The sequence below is a fragment of the Salminus brasiliensis genome, chromosome 7, assembly GCF_030463535.1.
Source record: "Salminus brasiliensis chromosome 7, fSalBra1.hap2, whole genome shotgun sequence".
In the NCBI taxonomy this organism is placed as follows: domain Eukaryota; kingdom Metazoa; phylum Chordata; class Actinopteri; order Characiformes; family Bryconidae; genus Salminus; species Salminus brasiliensis.
This window is the reverse complement of record NC_132884.1, coordinates 17,556,275-17,584,153: the sequence shown is the minus strand read 5'-3', so window position 1 is coordinate 17,584,153 and position 27,879 is coordinate 17,556,275. Positions and strand designations below refer to the sequence as shown.

General features: G+C 42.2%; 1 protein-coding gene across 4 annotated transcripts in view; it reads right to left on the bottom strand.

Annotated features, from left to right (window-relative positions):
- The window catches only part of tgfbr3 (transforming growth factor, beta receptor III), a 138,218-nt gene that overhangs the window by 80,482 nt on the left and 29,857 nt on the right, over positions 1–27,879 (bottom strand). For all 4 annotated transcript variants that reach the window (XM_072684041.1, XM_072684043.1, XM_072684045.1 and 1 more), the window contains one exon: positions 6,901–7,085. In XM_072684041.1, coding sequence (XP_072540142.1) covers positions 6,901–7,085 — 185 coding nt within the window. The remainder of the gene's footprint in view (positions 1–6,900; positions 7,086–27,879) is intronic.

Here is a 27,879-nt window from a genome sequence, read left to right as displayed (position 1 = left end):
TACACTCAATCAATTTTCTTGGGTTACAGTCCGATTCAAGCTGAATTTTGGTGAACTACGATCGGATTCACAAAAAAACTTAATTTAACCAAATTTTGATGGGTTACAGTCAGATTCAGGTTGAATTTTCGATGGGTAACAATTAGATTCAGACCGGATTTTGATGAGGTGCAGTCGGATTCGGACCCAGTTTTGATGGGTTATAGAATATTGATTGTTTCAGACCAAATTTTAATGGGTTACAGTCAGATTCAGACCCAATTTTGATGGGTTATAGAATATTGATTGTTTCAGACCAAATTTTGATGGGTTACAGTCGAATTCAGATCTAATTTTGAGGAGTTCCAGTCTGATTAATGCAGAAATTTGATGGGTTCCAGTCTGGTTGAGACTAAATTTTGATGGATTCCAGTAATATTCAGATTGAACTTTGATGGGTTACAGCTGGATTTAGACTGAATATAAACAGTCTGCAGTCCGATTCAGACTGAATGTTGATGGGTTACAATCGGACAGTCAGAATTGTGTGTGAACTCAAGCAGACAATGTTTTTCAGCTGCATTTGTTTTCAGTTCAGAATGTCAGAGTTTATCACAGCTCTATCCTTCCCCTGCCCCAACATCAGCACTGGCCAAAAATACAGGCTGCAGGGGGGCATGGAAGGGCTGATTTATTCCGTATAGATTGTCCAGCCAGAGACCACATTGGTGGACAAGGCCTCAGAGACATAAGCTAGGCGTCAGGACAGAGTTGAGTTTCACCAATGCATAAAAAAGCTTTTAAAACAACTGATGCGGAGGGTTCTGCCCCATATGCTTACCCAGCACTCCTTCATTAACTGAGAAAAGAATGCCAGCGAATGCTCCCACAGCATAGCAGAGGAACAGAGAAGGTTTGGACGTTTCCCAAAGAAAATAGTCACAGAGTGTGGGGGGGGGGTCTACAGTGTATGTGAAACCATAAGAAATGTGCTCCAAAGCCCAGCCACACAATGAATGTCAAGGACAAACAGTTTTACATGGCATTCGAGCATGGCCCAAGTCATCAGCCCCCAGAGGAAGGAAACATCCCTCACACTGCACGATACATCCCTTTAGCAGGACAATGCATTTTTTTTAATCATTGTGGACAGTGTCAAAGAACGATAACGCAAACTTTATCTGAAGTGACAAAACAAATGAACACAATTAAGGTCTTCAGAGAATTTCCCAAGCTGCCTGGCTTCACACTGCAGTGTTTAGTCATAAGCAGGGGTCACTGCCCTCCTTTAAGAAAGTATTTGTGCAGTTTTGTGTGAGAGCCTCCCAAGCAGAATCTGCTGACAAGTAATTGGAGTCATGATTAGAAAAGGAAACACCCAGCCACAAAGGGCCTCAACGAGTGAAAAATGACTGAAAAACCTGGAAACGACGTCAACCGGTTAAATTTAAACACCATCTGAGACTGTGTGTGAGTGTGTGTGTGTGTGGGGGGGGGGCGGGGTTGGAAGCAACACTAACATTATTTTTGGGTTTTGAATAAAAAAAAAATAACAGATGGTATATTCCTAAAATGTGTGAAGCAGGGTGTTCTGTGCATCAGCAAAGAGTATAGAGGAGTTTCCCACATAATTCACTACAGTAAAAGTACAGTGCACTGTGAAACGAGATATCAATAAACATACCGTTAAATATTTGCTTTGTTTGTTTCTGTTCTGTAGTGTTTATGTACAGTATGTGTGTGTATGTGTGTATGTGTGTAAGCATGAGGGGGCCTCTACTGGTTTCCAACGTGTGGTCACGATTACGTGCTGGCCTTTAGATTACAAAGATCTCTGCTGCGGATGTAAGCACGCCAAAGGTCGTCCCCAGCCTTTTGTTCTGCTCATTCCTAATCTTCCTCTTCTATCAAAAAGCACAATAATTGGCCTGGAGATATCGGAGGCTAACAAATACCTGAGGCTTGGAATGCGCTGAGTGGAACGGTCTTATCTGTCCGTGTGTGTAGACAAAACTCACATGAGCCCTCTCCATCAGGTCCCTGATCTACGTCAGAGTTTAGGTTTTAGAAGCGACACGATGGAGTTCAGCGCTGGGCTGTTGTCAAGTTCTGTATGACGACCGTTAGCATTAACATTAACACCAGCTAACGTAAATTTAACTGTGTCGCCCCCCACAAGTCAGATTTCCTACTGGGAAAGTCGGGGGAGCCTCACCAACCCAGAGTCCAGAATCCAAGATGGCATCAACAGTAATAAAGGCAGTAGTATTATTGAGTAGTTTAGTATATGTACCTTCTGTCGGTCAACAATACGGCGTAATGTGGGGCATAAAACTAACCTGGGGCATAAAAGTGGGACATATTTTGATAAGACTCTAGATTGTTGAACCAGTTGTGGAAAATCTGTAAATACATTGTACAGAGGCTTTGTTCGCCATGCCATTCAATGGCAGCGCCGCTAACTCCGCATACGAAAACACCCTGTGACACCCATCAGTGCCAAACACACAGTACTTTACAGCGTACAGTCCTTCTCCAATAGTCAAGGAAATGTCCAGGAAGTGTTATAGCGCCACCTACAGTATTGGAGCACTCCTACTGTATGTGACTGAAAAACTGCAGCGAATAGTAGAAACTGTGAGCATGCAAAGGTGGATTTAACGTTGTGCAGCTGAAAGTATACCAAGGTATTTAGTCTTTGTTTTTAACTGTATAGAACCTGTCTGGTTTCACCACCAGTTCCATTTTCACTGTCTCAGCGGCCCCCAGTAACAAAGCTAATGTAGTGACCTATGATGACCACTAGACATTACGGGTGAATTGAGGGAGATTGTAGTGCCCAGTTACAATTCGGACACTAAAAGAAAAACAGATGTACCAGATGTACTCAATAGTGCCCTAAAATGCAGACAGCAAATGAATTCTGGTCACAGCTACAGTTTCAGTGCTGTTTTTTATTCAGTAATGATACTTGTCTACTTAAACTCCTAAATGTAAATATGGTAAACGCTTTATACTGTAATCTACATATCAGTGGTGTAGTCAAATATGCCAGATGGATTTTATTAACCATTCATTAATAAATAATAATAAATAAGCCCATAATGCTGTTTCTATCATCTAGGCAGTAAGAGAAGAAGTGAATTTGAGCAAAAGATGGAATTAAAAAGTCTTCATTGGAAAAGATCATTAATAGAGTCCTGAATGGAAAACATATTTTTTTGTATTGGCCTAAACTCAGGTGGGGGATTTGTGGTCTGTGCCCAACTTGATGACGCCTCCACATGTTAATGAAGCTGGAAACGTGTCCGTAAAGCGTTTCGAAATGCTAAAATTTCCCACCCTTTCCTTTTCCTTAATCAAATAAAGCTTCACAAACAGGCAGTAATGAAAAGAAATTGACTGCTGTTTAAACTCCAATAGGCCTCTTTAGATATGCACTAAGTAAACCTCGAGTTGGCCTTCGTTCAACTGTTTGCCTCAATTACTCAGTTATTTGCAGACCTTGCAATACACAAGCAAGGGAAAACCGAAGCGAAGCCGTTGCCAGGCTGCAAATACAAATACTCCACAATGGCATCGCTGAGGGAGTAAAGCAAATCCCTGCGACTGCCAATAAAAGCTACAAACTAATCACATCACAGGTTTAAAAAGGGAGAAAAATGGTCTTGCATCTGGCACAGGCAGAGATCAGTGGGTTTCAGAGAATCTGTACTGCTAGAGTCAGTGTTTAGTCCAAACATGTTTTTCACACATCGCTGGCCCAGAGCCTTGGACAGCCCCAAAGGCCTGATGAAGCATATCTAGAAGGATGGGCCGATGACTCATAGCACCAACCAAGCAAAGAGTGGAGACATACCGGTCATACAGTATTACATTATGTTGTACCTTACCAAATGTGACCCTTTCCACATTTAAACCATGAACTTTCTAAGTTTCAGAGTGTCTTTTCTCCCAAATTGGCATATTGGTATTAAATTGTTACCTGTGATACTGCTGCAATACCTACAATACCTTGCCCCCCGTCCCTTGTTTCCTTCCTCATGCACTTTATGCTGTCAGCATCAATATGTGGCTGTAATATGACATCACTGCTTCTTCATACATATGGCATTACACTGTATTGGACTTGACTAAAGGGAAACACCTCACCACTAACCCTTCACACAGTGACTCAAAAAAATATGGGCTCAAAAATGGGCCCACTGAGCAAAAACATTTGCTGTGCAAGTCCTTTTATTGTTTCATAAACACTTTAATACCCTGCTTGCTTGACCCCTAAGCGTGCAGGGACTGATACGGGCACAGTATAGCAAAATAAACCTATCCTGCTGAACCACAAGTGGTACATTTTGGCTGCAAAGCCCTTTTTTATTGTGGAATAAACACTTTAATACCTTGCTTGTCTGATAAGACTCACATGAGGACATCTGATGATTGTGGTTTTCTCACCCCCTGCCCTCGTTCTTGCAGGATCTGTTTCTGGGATAGGTCAGATAGTATTTTCTCTGCTTTTGTTTTACATGCTGGAGCCTCCAACAACAATCTGATCTCCCTGCCGCAGGTCTGACGTTCCTTTGCTTTGGCGCTTGGCAGGGTAGAATGAACAGCAATCACTTCAACCTCTTAAACTCCTCGGAATCACCGGCGGTTCCTGGCTTACACCACTCCCTTCTTCTTTTGTTTTGCACTGGAGCTACAAAGTAAATCTACTGAAGGCCTGTACATCAAGTGGACGTGGTGAAGTCAGGTGAAAACTTTTTTTCAAGATGGCTGCTTAGGGTTTTTTACCTGCTTAGACAAGTCTGAAGCCCCACCTCCTCCCAGTATAACATCCTATAAATTCCATCTCTACCTACTGTGTTCATGATGTGGATTGTGCACCCCGCTACTATCCCCGTCTCCCGAGGGGGGTCTGACTTCAGCCCAGAGTTCCCCCATCCCCTCTCTTATAGTCTCCTCCTATATTATCATATGTTCATGGCATGGTCCTGACTTGTAAAATAGAAGAGTGGCTTACTTCTGTCCAACTATGTTTGAGGTAAGACTGTGAAAATGTTTAGACGGCCGATGTCTCAAAGTGACCTGCGGGTCAATTACGTTAACTATAGTTCTGGCCACGACCAAACCAAAGCTGTTGGCTTGCCTCGGCCTATGTGCGTGATATGGGTCCACTAAGGCAGAAAGCTCCCTGTTCAAAAGTACAGAGAGGGTATTAAAGCCGTGACTGTTCTTGCAGGCAGGGATTGCTATTGTATTTCAATAGCGCTGGACCCCCAGAGCTAAAGCACATAAAAAGCTCTCCTCGATACGCAAGGCTGATAGCGCTTAACAACTGCAGCTATTTAGCCAAGATATACTCTACCTCTTTCCTCCTCCTCCTCCTCCACTTTCTTTCTTCCCCTCACTCCTTTATATATATTTTTTTTTTCTCTCTCTCTCTCTCTTGCTCTCCTTACTGGACAAAACCACCAATGCACTAGCCCCCCTTACTTCGGCCCACTGCTGTTTTTCTTGGGACGTGTGTGGACTGAAAAGTTGATGGACTGTCTCTCTTTTTTTCCACCCAATACTTTTTCCCCTCCAGGCTCATTGCTCACTAATAGAATTGAGGACCTCCAGACAACTGAGCCATTAGGGATCACCCCAGCAGCGCTCCGTGTGTGTGTGTGTGTAGGCTTTGATTGTGCACCCCGCTAAACAAAGACAAAGCAACAAAAAAAAAAAAACGATGCTGTTTCCTCAGAAACGTGCTCGAGTCAGCACGACGCTGGGCCAGAAAGGCCGTCCAGCAATTACAGCATCAATTAATCTGATAGCCACAGCGGGTTCACACCTCGCCCCCTGCCTCGCTGGAGAGGCGGCACGCTGTTCCCACAACATCCCTTTCCACTTACAACTCAAATAACAGCCTACAACAACCGGCGCAGCCTGCGGGGTCCAGCAAAGAAAGGTTCTCGGCCCATTTCATCATAGTAAGTTAACAGCGAACATGTCCATTCTGCAACACTGCAGAGCACACACTGTTTAGCCGCTGTCATGTGACAGAAAGCTGCAGCGACTGGCTTTAACGCCGTAGCTGAGGAAACCAGTCACTATGCAACAACTCTAACAAAAATGGGAGAACTTGGCCAACTGGTGCCAAGGGTGACAGACAGGGTCTTCTTCCAGATCTTTCCAAATTGGCTACACCTCCTAATAACTTCTTATAACCTAAAAACTGATGATCTTACAATCTGCAGTTGTTTGGAAATGGCTTCAAGTGAAATTCCTGACTTGTGTAAATCAAAATTGTATTCAATTAAATTCACATTTATTTGTATCTCGCTTCTTTCAACTGACATTTTCACAAAGCAGCTTTACAGGAATCCAGTAATAGGACAAGAGGTCAACAAATCATGAAACAACAAGGGAAGTGGGCCTTTGGAGGAACCAAGGCTCACAAGGGGAGCCCATCCTCCTCTGGTCAGAATTATTTATAAATTATTAATAAAAAAATTCATCATAATAATCCTTCTCAGATCTGCATCGAGCTCCTTGAACTTTCCCATTGTACATTGTGTTGGTCAATCCAATAAGTGCTGTCCAACAACCCCCTTTCTGTGGGCACAGAGAAGCTACCCGCTGTAGTCAATCATGATCACTAGCAGGAAGTTAAGAGATCCTGGTATTTAAAACTGCAGCACCACTAAACTAATAATAAATAATAAGTGCATGTATGTATAATTTCGACCCTGTGTTAATTTCAGAACCCCCAAACAACCCAAACAATAATTAAAACTTGTGCCTAGAGTACAGCTGAGACTAACTATGCTTTAACTGTACACCAGCAGGGTGGTGCTGCAAGGAAAGGGTTTTTAATAAAGTGGACAGTGGAGTGCAGACCCCACAGTAGCAATAAGAGGGAACTGGTTCTCTTACCTCAGCAGGTTTCTCTCCTGCACCATCAGAGTTGCTGCGCAGGTTGATAATGTGCACCTCCTGAGGGAGGCTGGCGGTTCCTCGGCTTGCACAGCCGGACTGAGCCGTAAAACTCTTCAACGCGGCCTGGACAGGGTGTCCCGCACCCACCGGCAGTAACTCACATGGGCTTCGGGACAACGGACCTGAAGGAGAAGCAGAAAAAAAAACATGGCATTAACACACGCTCACATGCACAGATATGCCATAACATGAATACCACTAACAGGTGACATGAAAAACATTGTCTCTACAGATGCCATGTAAGGTTTCCATTACATGTTGGCTAAAATAGCCTCATATGCTATCTGGACAAAAGTATTGGGACACCTACAGATTCACTGCTCACTTCCCAAATCAAGGGTATTAAAAAAGTGTATCCTGCTCATGTTGAAGCAACTGTCCCTACTGTCAAGGGAAGGCTTTCTACTAAATTGTGGAACACTGCTGTGAGGATTTGATTGCATTCAGCCACAAGAGCGTTAACAAGGTCAGGAAGTTGGATGATCACCACCCCACCTCTTCCCCAACTCCCCAACTCATCCCTTAAGTACTGGATGAAGTACCATCATTGCAGAGAACACAGTTCCACTGCTCCACAGCTCAGTGCTGAGAGACTATATACTATACTTTAGCCCACGCCTGGCATTATGCAAGCTGTCAACAGATTCATGTTTATCTGCTCCAGAGAGTTCTTTTTTTCACATGTGTGTCAGCCTTGGGTGCAATTTCGAAGAGGTGTCCACAAACATTTGGACATGTAGTGTAGATACAATGCACAACTGAATGCTTTTCATTCACTAGATATCATGGCTACGTTTGGAATAAGACAGAATTTGCAATGACATTAATTTTTGCCGGCTAGAACGCACACAGCCGCTGCAGAGAAAGCGCGGTGAAGTCATTTCTATCCCAAACAGGCTGAAGGAGAACAGAAAAGCCTCCATGTGGGTTATCTGGAGCAGTGATAAGATATTAGTCCTTGGTGATGGCGCTCCACAAGCACAAACAGAAAGCCGCCTTGTTCTCGCAGAACCTCCCATGTCATTAATTGATAAGAGCCCATGCGTTTTGTAATTGAGAGTGATTGAGATGAAGAACAAGAGGCAGGAGTCTCCCACTCCCATACTACACACTCATTATAGAGAATCTGGCAACCCATCTGTCCTCCCCTATAACCTCTGTTGTCACTTTACTCCCCTCTCTCTCTCTTTCTCTCTCTCTCTCCTTACATGGCCGGATTTACCCTCTCCTAAACACTAGCAACTTCACAAGATAGTGTGCTCTCACGGCAAAGCCTGAAGTTAGAGCAGGGTCGCCGGGGTCGTTGCCATGGAGACTGGGCGGGGTATTAAGAGCAGTGGGCACGCTCTGTAAACCTAAGGCAGACTCTCAGAACGTCTCTGAGCCGTGACCCTAAAGTCTAGAGGACTGTGGAATATAAAGTAGAAGGAGACTGAGATTAGTCCTGCACTGCTCTGCTGTTCACTGGCCTAAGTTTTTATTTATTTAACCCAATTTTAACCCGGATTTTAATCATTTCCCCACCCACTAGCTAGGACCACCCCTTCCAATAACACTACACTGCCAGTGCTGGAAGGGTAAAAGCTAGCATGTGCTTCCTCCAAGTCACATAGAGCGAACTGCCAACATCATTGGGCAGCTGAACGTACTTGGAGGAGAATGCTAACCGACAGTTCGGTTACAACAGCTAACAGACACCAGCACTGACTAGCATCAGGCTGAGATGGCTAGACCACCCTGAGAGAGTTAGGACAATTAGCTAATTATGAAGCCAGCAATCTCCTGATAATAGGGCCCACATGCTAGAAGGCTCTACCTACTTAACCTACATAAAGGAAAAAAGACACTAATGTTTAGTACTTTTACTCGCATTAATGAAGGCTTCAGTCTGGGATCATTCAGAGGTGTAGTTTGTAAACTGGCTGATTTAACATTTCTGATGGATGATATCAAGATACTTAAATAACCAAAACAGAAATAGCATAAACTAATATGGAGTAGGTTTCCCTTCGCGCCTCCGAAATTGGTCTGACCATTCAAGGCATGGACTCCACAAGACCTCTGAAGGTGGCCAGTGGTACCTGGCACCAAGACGTTAGCTGCAGATCCTGTAGCAAGTCCTGTAAGCTGAAAGGTGGGACTTGCTTTGGATGTCAAAGACCCTGTCGCCTTTCACTGGTTGGCATTCCTTGGAGCACTTTTGAAAGGTATGGACCACTGCTTTCCAGGAAAACCCCACAAGACATGTCTGGAGTTTTGAAGATACTTTGAAACAGTCGTCTGTAAATCACAATTTGGTTGTTGTCTAAGTGACTCAGATTCTTATCCATTTTTACTGCCTCCAAAACATCACCCTCAAGAACTGACTGTTCACCAAAACTGTATATTCACCCCTTAACAGTTGCAACTGGAACCAGGTAATCTATGTTATTGATTAGGACTTATTGGGCAAAATTAGGGCTGATTGGTGTATAATGATAAATGCAGTTTATGCAGTACAACTGAAAGAAAGCAAGGTGTTCCCAAACTTTTGATGGGGTGCGTACACATATGGGATAAGAACACACAAGGTATGACAGCGTTCTAGCTTTAAACGATGGATCACATGATTACTCCGGTTCTATTCATGGCAGTCACTCAGTTGTGTCTTTATCTTCATGCTTTTCCTGTAATAACTGCTCAGCCTGCAGCTATACAGCAAGAGCGTCACACTCAGACACACACTGCAGAACAGCAGTTAGTGCTGAGGAACAAATGAAAAAAACAATCTGTCTTTCAGGCTCATGATCAGCCACAAAAGCTCCTGGTCCCCTGCTGACCTGCAATGTGTGTGTGTTTTTCTACATTCCTGGAATGCAAAACCAGGGCTAATATATAGGACCAAAAAAAATGAAAACTCTTTCAGCAAAGAAAAAAAAACTTCACAAGCTTAATTAAATGCTGTCCAAGCAGGTTATCCAAACCTTTGCTTAAAAAGGGCTCATACATCTTGCTTGAATCTTGCAAAAAAAATTCTTCAAAACCATTCATCCATCCATCCATCCATGCTCTTATCCGCTTCTTCCTGATTAGGCTCGTGGTGGGTCCGGAGCCCACCCGGAATCATTAGGCGCAAGGCAGGAATACCGACCGGACAGGTCATCAGTGCATCGCAGGATACCACGCACACAACCATTCACTCACACCTAGGGGCAATTTAGGACAGCCAATTCACTTAGCATGTGTGTTTTGGGAAGGCACCTGGAGAAAACCCAAGAGGACACGGGGAGAACTCCTCACAGACAGTGACCCGAGCGAGGATCGAACCCACAACCCCAGGCTTGTGGAGTTGGAGGCCACCCGCAGCACCACTGTGCTGCCTCTCATTAACTGCATGCTTCTTTATAAAAAAAAAACTGTTTATATACTGTATATGTACTGTATATGCTCCAGTGTCTGCCCTGACAGTGTCCTAAAAACACTTGTTTTGAGTGAGAGTGTGTGTATGTTAAGTAGTTATGATTATTAGACACACTTCCTAGCAGTCAAGCTCTAACACTCCCTCATGGGGCATTTATGTGCAGGCCGACATAGCAGGACAGGGCTGCCAGGCTGAGACAGAAAAGACCATACGTCTGCGTTATGTCTGCAAGTGCTGAAAAAGCACATTGAGAGAGAGAGAGAAAGTTTATGTGAGACTGAATGTGTCCGGTTACCAGTGTGTGTGCTGACTGATTAACCCCTTAAAATGCCAGGGTTACATCTTAAGATTGGCATTCATTATTCAAGGCTATTAAATACATGGAAAACAATGTAAACTGACTGAGATATTAAGTTACAGGGCAGAGGAATGGAAGCCGGACCCCGCCAGCAGCTCCCGGCCTTTTAAAGTTGATGTCAATCAGAAATCAGAACGTATCTTCCTTCCATGCTATAACCTGATTTTATTGCTTACAGTTATTTCTCTCCCTTTGTCTGTTACAGTATAAAGAACGCTTCTCCACTGACATAATCTAACAAGGTAAACAAGGTTACTTTCGTTCCAGCTTGCCTGTAAGTGGTTAGTAGACCAAAACAAACAAACAGACACAGATTTCAATGCTTGGCTAGCACTCTACCTTAATGTGATCATCATTCCAGTGAAGCTTTCTTGAGAAGAACCAGCATTCTAGAGGAAAGTGCTGGCTTCTGCAGTGGAGCACAACGCAGAATGCCAAAATCGGAGCCAGGAGGAATTACCGTAAAAATAAAAAAAAAATCACACACAGACTCATGCAAACAATGAGCATCCAGGCAACTCTGAGTCATAATACTTTCAAATGTATATGAGCAGTGACTTGGCACTTGAGGAAACCGTTCATGGCCCAGAAATTAGGCTGCTTCCCCTCATTTCCAGAGCCTGGGGCCTCTGACACGCATGAGCTGCTGGTCCCTGTGTCAATATACACAAAAGCAGTCACCTGTATATGAAAAGTTTAGACACTCCAGGTCAAGTTACATGTCCTGCTGATGTGAGCAGAAAAGCATCTCAGAAACTACAACACGTCAAACCTTGAGGAAAATGGGCTTTGTCCTCCGCATTTGACTCATCTGTGGTACTAAACACACACACACTGGGTGGTGGGCAGCCAACTCCAGTGCCCTGAGAGCAGAGAGGGTGAAGGGCCTTGCTTAAGCCCGGGTGTCGAACCCACAATCCTGTCATCAATAGCCAGGAGCTCTAACTGCTGAGCCACTACTGCCCAAGAACAGCCAAGAACAGAAAGCTGAGGCTGCACTGAGCAGAATCTCACCAAAACTGGCGCTGTGCATTCGGTAAAGACAGGATAAACACAGCCCTGGTCTGGTCAATCTTGATTTCTGCTGAGGATCATTTACATTTACATTTACGTCATTTAGCTGACGCTCTTATCCAGAGCGACTTACAAGGTGACTCGTATTACACAGGTGGGCCAATGTAGTGTTAGGAGTCTTGCCCAGGGACTCTTATTGGTGTAGCGCAGCATACAGTCAACCAGACTGGGAATCGAACCCTGGTATCCCACATGGTGTAATAGCTCACTGGCAGCTAGTGGTTTTATCTGTTGCACCAACCAACCATCATAAATCACCTGGACCTATCCTGCCTTGTTTTAACAGTCCAGGCTGGTGGAGGTGGTGTAATGGTGTGGGGAATGCTTTCTTGGTTCACTTCTTGGGTCTGTTAACACCAATCAATCATCACTTGAATGCCTGAGTACTGTTGCTGACCATGTTCATCCCATCATGGTCACAATTTACTAATCTGCTAACAGCTATGATAATGCCCCATTTCACAAAGCAAAACTGGTTTCACTGCCTTCTCAGTCATCTGAATCCAATGATATGACACATTTGGAATGTGGCAGGATGGGAGATTTGGAAAAACTGAAGAAATTAATTGTGTGATGCAATCGTGTCAACATGGACCAGAATCTTGTGGAATCCATGCCATGCTGTTTGTCAGTAGAGAAGAATACAGTTAGAAGAACACAGGCTTGGTTGCCGACTTCTCTATGAATGTCAGTGACTGTATGGAATCGATCAGTTCCACCAACAGCTCACTCATATGTCAATTATATAAACTAGGTGTTGGATGGTAACTGTAAATACTGGACTTCCTCGAAATTAGCTCAAAAGGTTAATCTAACACACTCACACAAATGACTACATATTCTTTATTCATTTAGCTTTATTTCACTTTTAAAATGAAGAAAGTAATAAATGCATTATATGTAACATATTATTCTCAGACTTTTGCACAGTTTTTAGTAGATAAGCACATACAGTCACGACATTATTTATTCATCTTGGCACACCATCCACCTGTGTCCCATTGCTTCAATCTAAAAATATAACCTAATTATAAAAATAGGTAATTAAAGCAACACTATGTATTTTTTTACCTTAAAATAAAAGCTTCAAAATCATTGTGATGCTCCACTGACTTAACTGACTTGTCACAGAGAGAATAGCGTCTCTATTTTGCTGCAACGTCGGGCTTAGCACGCTGCTATCTGTAGTATATTAACTTTGGTGAAGCAGGCAGGAAAACGCTTGCAAGAACTGTGTTACACTGCATAACCAGAGTCAAAACCCTGTAATGCTACTCCTCCGTTTCAGTCCACATGCTTATTTTACTTTCTGTGATGGTCCACTATCTGTCTCAGCTTGTCCAGAAATGCATGTGTACAGCGTGTCTGTTTTGTGTGTTGGCTTAAAGTGTGAATTACACCCAGGAGCAAGAACTACCAATTCTTGCATAAGGCTGCTTTAAGTAATCAAGTGCCACAAAACCAGTGCTCACAAATCGGCGAACCACTTATTTACAGTAAGGGCAGCACTGTGACGCAGATGCAGATCTGAACACAAAAACAGCCGCTTTGCCCCGAAACTCTGACCACAGGGGAAGGGAACTGAAGAGAAGTGAAGGAACAGTGATGACTTTCTGATAAACACTGACCCCTGTTTAGTACACACATTCCTCAGCGTCCACTGCAATGACTCTCACTCACACACTCATACACTTTCGCTCTCTTTGTTTCACAAACACACTCGCGCGCACACACACACACACATTGACAGTTCTTTTCCATTAGAAGGTAATCTCTCCCGGGAGTGTGTTTGGCCGCAGTTTTCCCGCAGGTCGGTCCCTCTCAGTTCGCCACACACTGAGCCACTCACGATCCAGCCCAACCGCAACAAACACAACCCAGCTCACCGCAGCACTGATCACCCGACACATTTGGAAGGCATTAAAGGAGAAATGGAGAAGGGAGGGTCCGTCAGAGAGCGAGCGTGTGTATGTGTGTGTGTGTCAGTGAATGTGTGTGTGTGAGGTAAATAGACACTGAGTGAATAATATTTTTCCCGAAATATTAAAACTATAATAAACTTTAATAGCAAAATCCTGCTGTGTCACACATATGACATCACCTCCTCCTCTTCCTCCCTGGAGATAAAGTCTGTTCTCACTCTAATACAGGTCATCTCTCTCTCTCCCTCTCCCCCTGGTAATACTGTAACCCTCTCTCTCTCGCTCCCTTAGTTCTTTCCTTTAGTCCTTTTCTGCCTTTCTCTCTCTGTTATCCCATTACTCTCTCTCTATCTCTCCAATTTTGCCATATTTAGATACAGTATTGCCAAAGAATCATCAAACCAGCACAAATTAACTTCCTGAATGTTACGTAAATATAGTCAATTTGTTATTAAGAAAAATAACAATAAGTAGCAAATAACTCTCTCTCTCTCTCTCTCTCTCTCTCTCTCATCCCCGAGAGTGCTCAAACTGACTTTTTCCCCTAAGCAGCAGAGCTGGGAATAACAAGCACCAACTGAGGCCAAAAAAAAAAAAAAAAGAAAAACAATTTGGAAGACCGCCAAAAGATTACGGGTCTTATTGGGCAGTGATGTTGTTTCTTTATTTAACTGCTAGGAGGGAAAAAAGGGTCCACAGACAATAAAGTGTACTGGAAAGAAACGAATGCAGACAATTTCTTTTGCAATAATAGAAGGAAGCCCTGCATTTGTTTTATAATCCTCAAACAAAACGGGACTGAAATCAGGGGCAACAAACACAGAGGTCTGTTCCCATGCTGAGAAGAAAGGAGCTTTTAAAATATTGAGCATCCCCAGCAAAACACCTTATTAGTACAGGGTATAAAAGACACTGACGCGCTTCCAGAGGAGTCTTTTTTGTAAATAAATAAATTAAAAAAATAAAGGACCAAGCTTCTGGCTTACAGGGTGCTCTTTACAGTTGAGACCCTTGAGACCCTGCCTCTCAAATGGGGACGTTAATTTCTTTAAAACTTTGACTCTTTGGCTTCATATGAGGACATGAGTCCTGTACAAAGACTAAGTTTAGTTGTTATACTTGTTAGGTCCTAAGCTCAAACAGGAGTAATTAAAAAATGCACACCAAGCAAAAGTCTGAGTCTCAGGAGGAAAAAAAAAAAAAGCTGTTGCTGAGTGAAATACACGGGGCGCACTTTTTTAAGCTGAACCCTCGGCCTGTCGGACGGAGGCTTTTAGATAAACAGCAGGTTATGAGGAGCAGCACACATGCTCGCAATCTGATGTAAATAAATGCATTTCATGATGGTATTTTTATTTTACTAGCTAGTGAAACAAATGGAAAATTTCTGCAAGTACATCTGGAAAAGGCATAAGAGTCTGTCTGTCTGTGAGGGAGTGCAGGAGAGAGAGAGAGAGAGAGAGAGAGAGAGAGAGACAGACAAACATTCAAGGAGAGAGAGTGAGACAGGAACAGTCTCTTAATGCTGAGTATCAGCCAATACCAATCTGTGTTTTTGTGTGTGTGTGTGTATATATATATATATAAATGACTGTTTATTAGTGTGTTAATCTTATAATCCAGTCTGACTCTCCTCCCTGACCATTCAGTTCCCAGTTCCTTTAAAACATTGCAGTCAGGTCACTTAGTGTGTGCATGTGTGTTGTGCTACACTCTGGACGGGTATCTGTTGTTTGTTGACTACTGGTGTGAAGTGACTGGTTTATAGTGGGTGAATGTGCTGTGATTTGGGTTTCTGTTCTATATATTTACTGAGGTTTGAGGTTTAAAAATCGGAAATTAGCAGTTCACACAGCATAAGACTTGTCTCCTGATCTGACTGCAGTTAATACTTGTTATAGACATATAATTATATAATTATTATTATTAAGACTCATAATAGAAGCCTCCTCAATTGTCAACCATATATGGACAAAGTATTGGGACACCCACTCGTGCATTGTTTCTTCCGTAATCAAGGGTATTAAAAAGAGTTCATCTTGCTTCTGTTGGAGTAGCTGTTTCAACTGTCCAGAGAAGGCTTGACACAGTGAGGATTTGAGTGCATTCAGTGACAAGAGCATTAGTGAGGTCATGATGTTGGACGATCACCCCCTCATCATATCTCTAACTCCCCAACTCATCCCAAAAGTATTGGATGGAGCACCATCCATCATTCCAGAGAACACAGTTCCACTACTCCACAGCTCAATGCCGGGGGGCTTTACACCCCTTTATAGGTTTTTTATTAATCTGCTCCAGGGAGTCCTATTCTATTGGCCATACCAACAGAATCCCTACCAGGACTAGACAAACTGTGTGTGCATTTGCACATCAGGTGCAACTTACAGCAGCTGGATGTATGCATTCATTAGACGGGGTGTCCACAAACATTTGGACAAACAGTGTACATCTGTTCTGAATCCAGAGGTTTTCTACTTCTTCCAAAGTTCAGGAAAATGTGTCCAAATGATTGACAATAATTAACCATATGTCTCAGATCTGCAGCAAATAGACGTTCAAGAGTCCAAAAACACTGGAGTATCCCTTAAATCCAACTGAGGCTCTTATGTTTGGTAGGAGCGCTTCTGAAAGTTCCAGAAGCTCGGTGGAGCTGGTGGGGGTTCAGTAGATGACTTTACAGTGTGTTGTGAAACTTCCGTTTCTGAATAGCGGAAAGTGTGTCATTGCCACCTACATGCACCTGTTTCACCACAAACACACACACACACACACACACACACACACTTACAGCTTCTCCCCCCTTATAATAAATGAAGTCGGCCAGCAGAGACACATTTTCTGAGGTTTTGAAGTTTGCTCCTTTAGCACTGCTCTGTTGACCCGCAGCTACGAGGCTAATGCAGCTAATATAAAAAAATATGGCTCATTGTAATGTTTATCCATGTTCATAGGTTACAGTACATCATACAGTATTAGAAAGTACATAAGCAAGTGTCTATCTGAGATCACTGAACAACTCAACACATGTGAGGCAACTGTAATTCAACTTTGCTAAAGGAGTACATTTGCAGTACACCATCTCTTCAACCTTTCGATCTGAAGCTAGTGCCTGATAATCCAGGGATGCAGTTTGCACTAAATGCTAATTGGGAAAATATGAGGTTCTGTTACTGGTTAGCGTTTGGCCCCTTTTGCTTCTCAAGGGTTTTAAATTCGATGCTTTACGACGGATTTGCCAAATTCCCCACACAAAGCAAACACTGAAGCAAATACGGACAGCATCAGCTTCACTGCTGCAGCTAAATGAAAAGCAACAGCAGATTGGTGTGTGTGTGTGTGTGTGTGTGTGTGTGTGTGTGTGTGTGTGTGTGTGTGTCTGGGCACACATGTGCGTGTTTATTGCTCAGCTGAGTTTATCCTGAAAGATGCTCACTGACGTATTACTTTCCAGTCTGTGAGTATATATATATATATATATGTGTGTGTGTGTGTGTTGAGTGTACAAGTAAAAGTTGACACCCATCTGAGAGTTCTGCTCAGAGTGAGAAAGTGAGAGTTCAAAAAGGGGATTCCTGTGTGTGTGATGAAGCCAAAAAGACCTTGCATACAAACACGTGCACACACACACATAGATGCACACACATACACTTCGGACTCTCAGGAGAGAAAGTAAAAAGAAAAAGAAAAAAAAGAGTTCCAGTAAGTCTATATGCAAAAATATGACCTTCATGGAAGAGTCATCAGAAGGAGGCCCGTCTTGCGTCCTCACCACAAAATACAGCGACAGAGGTCAACAAGGAAACATCTAAACAACTCTGCTGCATATTTTAATTGTTTTACTGTCCTGTGATTGTTCTGGTAATTGAAAAGAAGGGTAAAGACTTTCATGAAAAGAACACATTTCCAACTGTTAAGCACTGTTGCGAACTGATCATGCTCTGAGCTTGTGCTGCAGCCAGTGGCAGAGGGAACATTTTACTGGTAAACGGAAGAAGGGATTCAAAGAATAAAGAGGATGGCTTCTAATGTAGACTACTGATCTCAAACACCTTTCAAAATCCACAACAGACTACCTCACAAGGCACAGGCTAAGCGTTTTTCGCAGTCCTCCACCTACACACAAATATTAAATAGACCTTAAAAGAGCAGTGCAACAAGCACTAGAAGTCCAAGAAACTAGAAGACACCTATCTAGCTACAAAAAGCATTTACAAGCTGCTATACCGTTCTATTTATCTTGGAAGTCAGAAGTCAGAGGCGGTTTCTTCTTTAAAACAAGACTTTGGAGTTTACCACGACTGGTTTGACAGTCCTTTTACCTTTAGCAGTGTTTTATGGCAATCTAACGAAATCATATCCCAATATATGTCCCACTTTTTTTAGTCCCAGGTTAGCATTGTAAGCATTGTCCCAGGTTGGCACGGTTAGCGATACCAATTAATAACAACTCATTACATGGTATTCTGAGCATCCAAACACCATGGAAACACCATGGTCCAAAGACAGAAGTTGGACAGTGCCATGTGTACTACTTATTTCTTGGAACTTGGATTTTATACTTGAGATTAGTGAGGCTCTCCCGGCGTTCCGAGTAGGAAATCCAACTTGTGGGGAAATTTTCCTGCTGAGAACTTGGAAAAATCCAAAAAAAAACACCCCAGTTCAAATGGAACGCAGCATTACTGTCCTGCAACAGACCTTTTCCATCAGCTATTAAAGATTCATCTTTTACTAGAGCTGGGCAACATGATGATATTGTATTGTACCGTGATACATTTTGTTATTGTGATACAAAATATGCTTTTCTAAGCATATCGGGAAAATTGTTAGCGCTTAATAAACACTGATAAGCTGCAGGTTTCACAACCAACAGTGTAATTAGACTGGTTTAATAAGATGAAGAGTAGCAGATGTTGAGTATAAATCACTGTACTCAGTACGGGAGAGTATCTGAATAGTAGTTTTTAAGAATATAAGAATTTAGACTGGGGTGTCCAAACTTTTGCATGCCTCCGCACAGATCAAATCCGCCTGCTAAAACAACACACACACACACATACACACACCTAAAACCAACACAGCCGTGCTTGCGTTTGAGTGCTGTAATTGAATCAGAAGACGAGCGTTACAGGATGTTGAGAAACACGAAAGTGGGTCGTAAAAGAGGAGCGGAAACATATATAGAAACTCTAAACAAGGACAACAAAGCGACAGGGGCTACGTCAACAACCCCCCCACTCACTTTAAACAGATCCAAACAAAGCCAGCTCCAAGAATCACATTTTCACTTTTCAGAGTTGGGCACAGGAAATTACATCACTTGCCAAATGCCAACTAGGGAAAAAAATGATAAAAAATCTGATATTCCCACAATCCCACACAGCCACTTCCAAAGAGAAACAAACAGACCCTTTCCCTCCGTCCACATAAACACACACACACACACGCTCCTGTGTTATTCCCAATGTCCCTGTACAAGAGCTTCAGGGCTTTCCCTGGAACCCACACCACCTAGGACCATCAACCTCAGCTTCAGATCAACCTTTCAGACAGATTTCGTACTGTACACGGCAATACCTCATACATTTACCTGCCCATGTACAGTCAAGTAAAAGAAAAAGGACACAGATTAAAATCTTTAAATATGTGGACAGTTTATCTTTATTTGAACCATGTTGGGAGATGGGGGTAATATTACTAAACCTATACAACTGAAGATATGTCTTTTAAAAATCATTTGTAAAATGTCATTAATAGAAATGCAAAGAAAAAGTTAGGACACCCCCACGTGAGTACTTCCTAAAACCCAAACATTAGAATCATGTGCTCCATCATGTGCAGGACATGGTTGGAGAGGAGCCTGTCTATTTAAACCAGACATCTAGGCTGCGTCCTAATAGCGTACTGCACACTCACATAATCTTAGTAATCTTAATAATTTGGCAGGTTAGTACATAAAATATTAACATTTCTACTAAAAGGAAGTGAGGAAGCGTTGCTATGCCAACATACATCACTGTAAGCTCTCCAGCACCCATTGCCACTGCCCTTGCATCGTTATCCTCTATCTTGGAGTTTCAATCTTGGATATTTGAGTATACTCAATCTATACTACTCATCTATACTACATACTTTGTACTCAAAAACTAGGATTAATTAATACGCAATTGGGACGCACCCTTAGTTTGGTTTGGCTTGATTAGTTTGAAGTGAGTGGTGTCACCATGGTGATATCCAAAGAGCTCTCTAAGGCTCAGTGTGTTTCTGTATACTACATATGTACATACCATACAGTGTACTATTTATATATGTACTTGTATATATGCTGTTTACTACATATTATACAAGTGCATATACTGTAAACTACATGCTGTACCAGTATATAGAATATAATGTATTTTGTAATGTAATTTGTACACTACATACTTTACCATGCAGTATACTACACTACACACACTAGTAACTGTATACTACACACTGTGCAAGTGCATATAATGTATCCCACATTCCAAAAACAATATACACTGAATGCATATACTGTATATTACATGCCACTGAAACAGTTCTAAGTATGCATCTTGTATATTTGAGTATACTCAAGCTATACTACTTATCTATGCTACATCCTTTATACTCAAACCTAATTAGTATTAGTATTTAATACGCAATTGGTACGGCTGTTATCAGCAAAGAGTGCACTTCCACATGGAATACCCCAGAGTAGGAGTGCAGCACAGCAATCCTCTACATGGGCTGTGATATATGTGCTTTTATAAAAGCTATATAGTAGCATTTCTCTTTAGAAGTGGAAAACGCAGAGTGATCCGTGCCTGGTGGAGGGGGGGTCAGTAAGGTGGGGGATGTACAGGGTCACAAGTTCAGGATGGGCATTTTCTATCCACATAAACCAGGAAGAATAAAACTCCCGGTTTTCATATGGAGCAAGGGATTACATCAATCCTCTGCTCTCCCAGTCTCTGTGCCGTCCGACCATTCCCATGCTCCAGAAGACTCCATGAAGCCTATCTAATACCCGCAGTGTGCTGCATGTTCTTTTTGATCGGACTGTGTTACTCCCTATTAATATACACTCAATACCAGTCAAACTTTTGGAGACACATAATAGCATGCTGTATACTGCATACCAGGATATGCTATATACTACATGCTGTACCTATATTTACAGTATACTACATTCTTTACCATACACTATACTATATACTGTGCTTGTATACATGCTGCTTACAACATATCGTACAAGTGCACATACTGTAAACTACATGCTGTACCAGTATATAGTATATAATGTATTTGTATACAACATACTTTAATATATGGTGTAATACACACTGTATACTACATATTACATAAGCATAAAATGTATACATGCCAAACCAATATACACTGCATGCTACATGCCATGCCCTTATATACTGTATACTACATGCTGTACCATACTGTATTTTAAATACTGTGCTAGTATATACAGTATACTACATACTGTAATAGTATGTATAGTATTCTACATACTGTACTGGTAAATACTGTATAGTTCATACTGTACCAGCGTGTATTTCTATACTACACACTCTACCATACAGTATACTATATACTGTACATGTATATACACTTTGTACTACATACCGTATAAGTATATATATTGTATACTACATGCTGCACCAGTATGTAGTATATGATGCTTCATGCTGAACCAGTATATACTGCATGCTACGTGTCATACCCATATATACTGTATACTACATGCTTTTCTATGCTATTCTATATAATACATGCTGTACCACACTGTATTCTACATACTGTAGTAGTACATATATTCTTATATTAGTATATCAGGTGTATACTACATGCTTTACTGGAATTCACTGTTTACTACATGCTGAACCTGTCCAGTATACGACATGTTGTACCAGTATAAATCCAGTAAACTATCAGATGGACCTAAATTGGGGATCGACTGAAGAATATAAAATAAGGACTCTGTTATTAAATCCTGTACAATCCCATCTGCAGCCTGGCACAGTTATATATCACAGTACGAATACAGGAAAATTCCTCTGAGTAGGTGTGTCCAAACTTTAAATCAATAGACCCCCTGCTCTGTTTTCGCTCTCTCCTGCTCTACAAAAAGTCACCCGCTGTCATGCGACAGGCAACAAACACAGGAAGTGAATGTCCTCTTTGATGGGGACAGAGACAGTTAAATTTATTTGGCTTTGAGGTGAAATACAGCTTCATCAGGATCTCACTGAGGGGCTGTAAAGCTGTCAGCACGGAGAGTGAGGAAGCGAGAGAAGGATGGGAGGATGAGACAATAGAGTAGGGAAGAAGCAATTGATGGACAGGGGAAAAGAAGGAAGGGGGGTGGGCCTCCACTCCACTGGGGGGAAGTAGTAAAGCTTACAGTCGAAGCATGAAAACAGAGAGTTTGTGTGCGTCTCAGTTGTTTGAAGTCAGGAGCCAAACACAAGCTCCAGATCTACAGGAGACATAAACGACATACTGTACCACGCAGAATACTCCATACTGTTCTAGTATATACTATATACTACAAACTACATACTGCACCAAACAGGATACTACGTACTGTACTAGTATATACTATAAACTACATACTGTACCAAACAGGATACTACATTCTGTACTAGTATATACTATAAACTACATACTGTACCATACAGGATACCACACACTGTACTAGTATATACTTTATAGTACAAACTACATACTGTACCAAACAGGATACTACATACTGTACTAGTATATATTACATACTACATACTGTACCAAACAGGATACTACATTCTGTACTAGTATATACTAGAAACTAGATACTGTACCATACAGGATACTACACACTGTACTAGTATATACTATAAATGCCAGACACACAATGCTAATGCAATTCACTAATTTACAGTGTGTACTATACAGTTTCCTCAAGTACAGCATGCAGTATACAGTACACACAGGTACAGCATGTAGTATACAGTATACACTGGTACAATATGTAGTATAAGTACAGTATATAGTATCCTGTATGGTACAGTATGGAGTTTATAGTATATGCTAGTACAGTGTGTAGTATCATGTATGGTACATTTTGCAGGTTATAGTATATACTAGTACAGTATCCTACATACCATATCCAAATGTATCTTGGTCATGGTGTGCTGTACAGGCAATTGCTGGATACTGGTGAATAGCTAGCGGTTAGCTATTAAGCAAAAGCCACCAGTTTCAATAGCTGTGACCATTTAATCATACATGAAATTATTCCTACAGTAAGAACAGTGTGCTAGCATATTGTGTGCATGAGTGAAAAATACTACCACTGCCATAACATTTAACAACCTCTTCAGACTGAGCAAGCTTTTGTTCAGCGTCCAAGTGTGTTACCAGGTGTGTGTATGTATGCATGGACCATAAATCCACGTCTCTGTGCTGGTTCAGGGACAAGCGAGCTATTGAAGTAAAGTTCAAGCAGAGGAGCACGCACACGGACAGGGACGCATCTTTCACTTCAGCCATGGGGAGTAGTGTGTGTGTTTGATCAGAAGGAGGGAGAGTACACACTCTCAGGTCATGGAGGACATGAGGCTCTTTTGGGGACAGATCAGAACTCATCCTGTCATGTCTAGCGGGGTGGTGAAGTGGGGTGGTGAAGCAATGAGGGTCATGCTCTCATATTGTTTCTCATGTTCTGAATAGGGGTGTGGAAATGCATGACGATACTTTATTCTGCAGGACAAAATTGAACTACTACTAGATTTTTAAAGAATGAAATTGAAATGAGTCAATTTAGAGATTTTACAGTTCGCAATGAACTGAATTGTTTCTTAAAGAACCAATTATATGATTCCCTTAAAAATCATTTGTGTATTCTATGCATTTTTAAGAATGATTTTGAACCATACAAAAAAAAAATGAGATGAAACTGAGTCTATTTAAAGATTCTGCCAATCTGACAGTTCACAATGCACTGAATCCTTTCTTAAATAACTGTTTATAGAACACCTTAAAGAATCATTTGTATAATCAGTGTATTTCTGAACACAAATTCCTAACAGAGTCATATCAAAAGAATGAGATAAAACTGAATCTAAGCAAAGTTAAATACTAATCCTGATGCCCTGAATCATGCCATAGAAGAACCCTCTTTTTAAGTCCACAAAGAAGCATGTTCTAATAGAGATGTGTGAATGTATCGTGCAAAGAAGCATTTGTAGCAGCTTCATTTTTGACAGTGAAGAATATGCGACCGAATCAAATCAATTTTGGGGTCAAAGAACACAAACAAGAGAACATGATCAGGAGCAGACGACCTTCGCTAGAGGCCCTTAGCGTCTGAACTTTCTGTCTCACTCAAATTCCTTTACCACTCTTTGTCTGTTTCTCTGTCTCTCTGACTGTCTGTCTCTCTTTTCCTTAGCCCTTCATTTGTCTGCCTCTCTTTCTCTCTCTTTCTCTCTCTCTCTCTCTCTCTCTCTCTCTCTCTCTCTCTCTTACTCCGGCCCTCAGAGCTGGTATAAATCAGTGGTGTTTGAAGTGAGGGATGACACGGCTGTTTCCCAGAGGAGACGAGAAGGAGGGAAGCGAAGGCTCAGAGCAGACGGGCCGACAGCTGCTTCGCACACAAGCACACGCGTGCACGCGCATACTCCGCACACTCATACGGACATACACACTTAGGCTTTTGCTGACCATGCAAACCCACCTATACAGCACATACAAATGCACTCACACACACATGCGGTACACATGAACATACAGTACATAACTACAGTCTCAGGCATGCTTGAACGCATAAACACGCATACACACACACACACACTCTATTTGAAAAACAGACCGGTCAACAGCACACGAAGTGAAGAGGACTGAATGTACAATACTGATGGATGAGTACAGTACAGATGGAGTACAGTCTTGCAGAACAAACACACCATTCCTCCCTATAAGACTATTTTATTCCCTTGGTCCGAAATATTGGAAACACTGCCATAGCATGGACCCCCTTCCATCACCGTCAAGAAAAAACTGCTAACCTTTAAAGAACATTTCATCATGGACTGATGGGTCTGAAAGGGATAGGCCGTCAATAAAAAAAGCCCAAAGACGAAGGGGTGTCCACAAAATATTTGGACATGTAGTGTGTACTGGACTGTAATTTCAACAACAGGACGTTAAGGGCGCTTCTTTTCCTGTGTTAAGCTACACTGTAGAAGATGCAAGGGCTGAGAGGTGATGGTAGTGGTGGTTCCCATGGTTCACCTCACTGTAACACTTTTCACTGTAAGAACCGACATTTTATTCTACTATTCACTATTCAACCCCACTGTGAAAGCCCAGAAGATACATGATGGACAGGCAAAGAATAAGTCTGTCTACTCTGCTTTGCAGTCGATGAGAAGAGGAAGAAAGCTCTTGAGCGGCACTTGTATAACCTCTTCTCGGATGCTGCCTTTTTAAAATAGCGAAAAACACATTCCACCCGGCTCGCTGCATGAGATGGCTCTTCAAAAAAAAAGGACATCACAACAGAAGGACGACTTTTCACACGTTTATAAGGGATGGGTGTAGGAATACGCTTGAATCAAAGAAGCACTCATGCTGAAATCAGACATCTGCTGGTACCGTTTGCTAATTTGAGCGTTTTGACAACAGTTCATAATCAAAGGGTCAGCCAAGGTCTCCTAGGAACGACTAGCCTTTCCCTTTGTTCAACCACTCACATTCCCAGACTTATTAGCTCCTAAAGCTTATTTTTCAGTAATTACATAGAACACAGTCTAAACTGCCTGAGTTATTCCTAAGCTATAAGTGTGAGCAGCGTAAGCCTGGCTCCTGGTCGTATTAGAGGTTCATATATGAGCATGTTTAACAAGAAAGCTGGGAAGTCAGGGGGAGAAAAGGGATGCATACACAAATCTAGCTCTTCGGGGCTACTGTGCGCACATACAAAGTCCTTAAAAGCTTTTACACAGCCTTTGAATGTGATGTCCTACTTAAATAGCTTTATCATACACAAAGCAAAAGTCAAAGTCTGGCTCATTCCTGCTGCAGAGACGCCACCATGTTGAAGTGTTGTCACGGACTTGCAACTCGGAGAAATGAGAGCGCTCGAAAAACTCCAACTTTCCGAGTTGGCTGGCCGCTCAGATGTATTTTTCCTACCTGAAGGTCAGGAACTCCCCAGCTACCATTTGAATATGAAGCATTTTAACGATATTACGGAAAAGAACACTCAAATTATCATCCGCAGTGGCACGCAAAAGTTTGGGCGCTCCTGGTCAAAATAAGCAAAAAATGTAAAAATCAAAAGATGGCCTGATTTCCAAAAATAAAAACATGTTTTTAATGCTTTTAAGCAAACTGTCTTTATTTTACAGTTTCAAAATAACACAAAAGGAAAAGGGCCCAAAGCCAAAGTTGGGGCATCCCAAATTATCTGCAGTATTTAGTAAAAATCACATCTTGTAAATGTTTTCTGTAGCTAATTAACAGTCTTTCGGTTCATGTTTGGGGATTTTCACCCATTCTTTCTTACAAAAGCCTTTTAGTCCTATGAGATTCTTGGGCTGTCTTGCGTGCACTAGTCTTTTGAGGTCTACACACAGATTTTCAATGATGTTCAGGTTGGGAGACTATGAGGACCATGGCAAAAAGCCTGTGCCTCCAGGTTTGTCCATTGTGGATCTCCATGGTTTAGGTGTTGAGAATCATTATCCTGGTTTCTTTTCATCTTCAGCTTTTTCACAGATGGTGTGTGATGCTTACATGAAATTTGCTGGTGTTTAATTGAATCCATTCTTTCCTCTACAACTGTGAATCACCCCTGTGTATCACCCATAGTGCATCCCTGTGCCCTTTATCTTCAAACATACATTTTCATATTGTGGACAAAAATTAACATTTTAACTTCATCGGTCCACAGTCCAAGCTTGTTCGGATGTCCTTAAAAAACCTTCTGGTGCTAAACTCTGTGGTGAGGGTACAGGGAAGGATGACTGTTTCATGAAGGTCATATTTGTGCAGGAGTTTCTGCACAGTAGAAAAGTGCACCACTACTTTAGCAGAGTCTGTTAAAACGTCCTAAAGGTTTGGATCTGCCTTTCTTGCCATCCTACAAGCAGTTTTCCGAAGGTTTCCATGGTTTTCCAGGCCTCAGTTTGACACCCACCATTCCTGTTCACTGCCAAGCAGGGAAATAGCTACCTGAAAATGCTTTACGCCTCTATTATACACTGATAGAAAGCACAGTAGAACACTCAAAGATCCGGTCAAGTCTCTAAAAAGGAACACATACTGACCCTCCTTACGACTCCCTCGTACGACTGTACGACTTTAGAAATCTTGCACTATGGAGGCAACATACACATCTGTGCACGGCCTAAGCCTTACATTTACATGCTCACACTGTACGATTTGACCAACACACTGCAACATGGGTGCTCACGCTGTATGTGAAACGCAACCCCTTGGGACAGTTCTGCCTGTGTGCAATGTTCAATAAATCGGTTTCAATCAACTGCTGCCAGACTGGCAACTCAAAGTGAACCAGGAAAATGACGGTGACGATGCTCACTCTGAAAGCAGTTACTCCTCTGATAGTTTTTTCTTTTCTCCCACAAATGAGAAAAACTCTTGTATTGTTCGCGAGCATGTTCTGTGGTGTGGTGCTCCGACTGCACCTGAATAAACTCTTGGTTACTCTGCACATAAACAGAACGAGAGTGCGAGCAGTATCAGAGTAAACAGCCTGAAGGCTACGGCTGCTCGTAGAGATGTTCCACCGGTTCAGCCTCAGCTGCTATCAGCACATATACAAATACGTCATGCCTGTAGAGTCAGCGAGAGGAGTCACCACGTCTATCCCGCTGGGACGTCCCAGGGCTGCCAGATTGCTAAGTGGGCCGGTGGGGGCTGCTTTAGGTCACAAGGACCAGAATCAGCTGATTCTGTGATTCTGACCTCTTGGGGAACTGGGAGCATTTAGAGCTGCTTCTAAATGGACTCTTCTAAATGGACAACTGTAAAGTTGTGAACATGTGCGTCAGTCACTCTGTGGCCTTTACTGGGGGCTTCGTTTGTGTCCTCCAGTCCCATAATAGAAACCTATTCTGAACCTATTCTGGAGG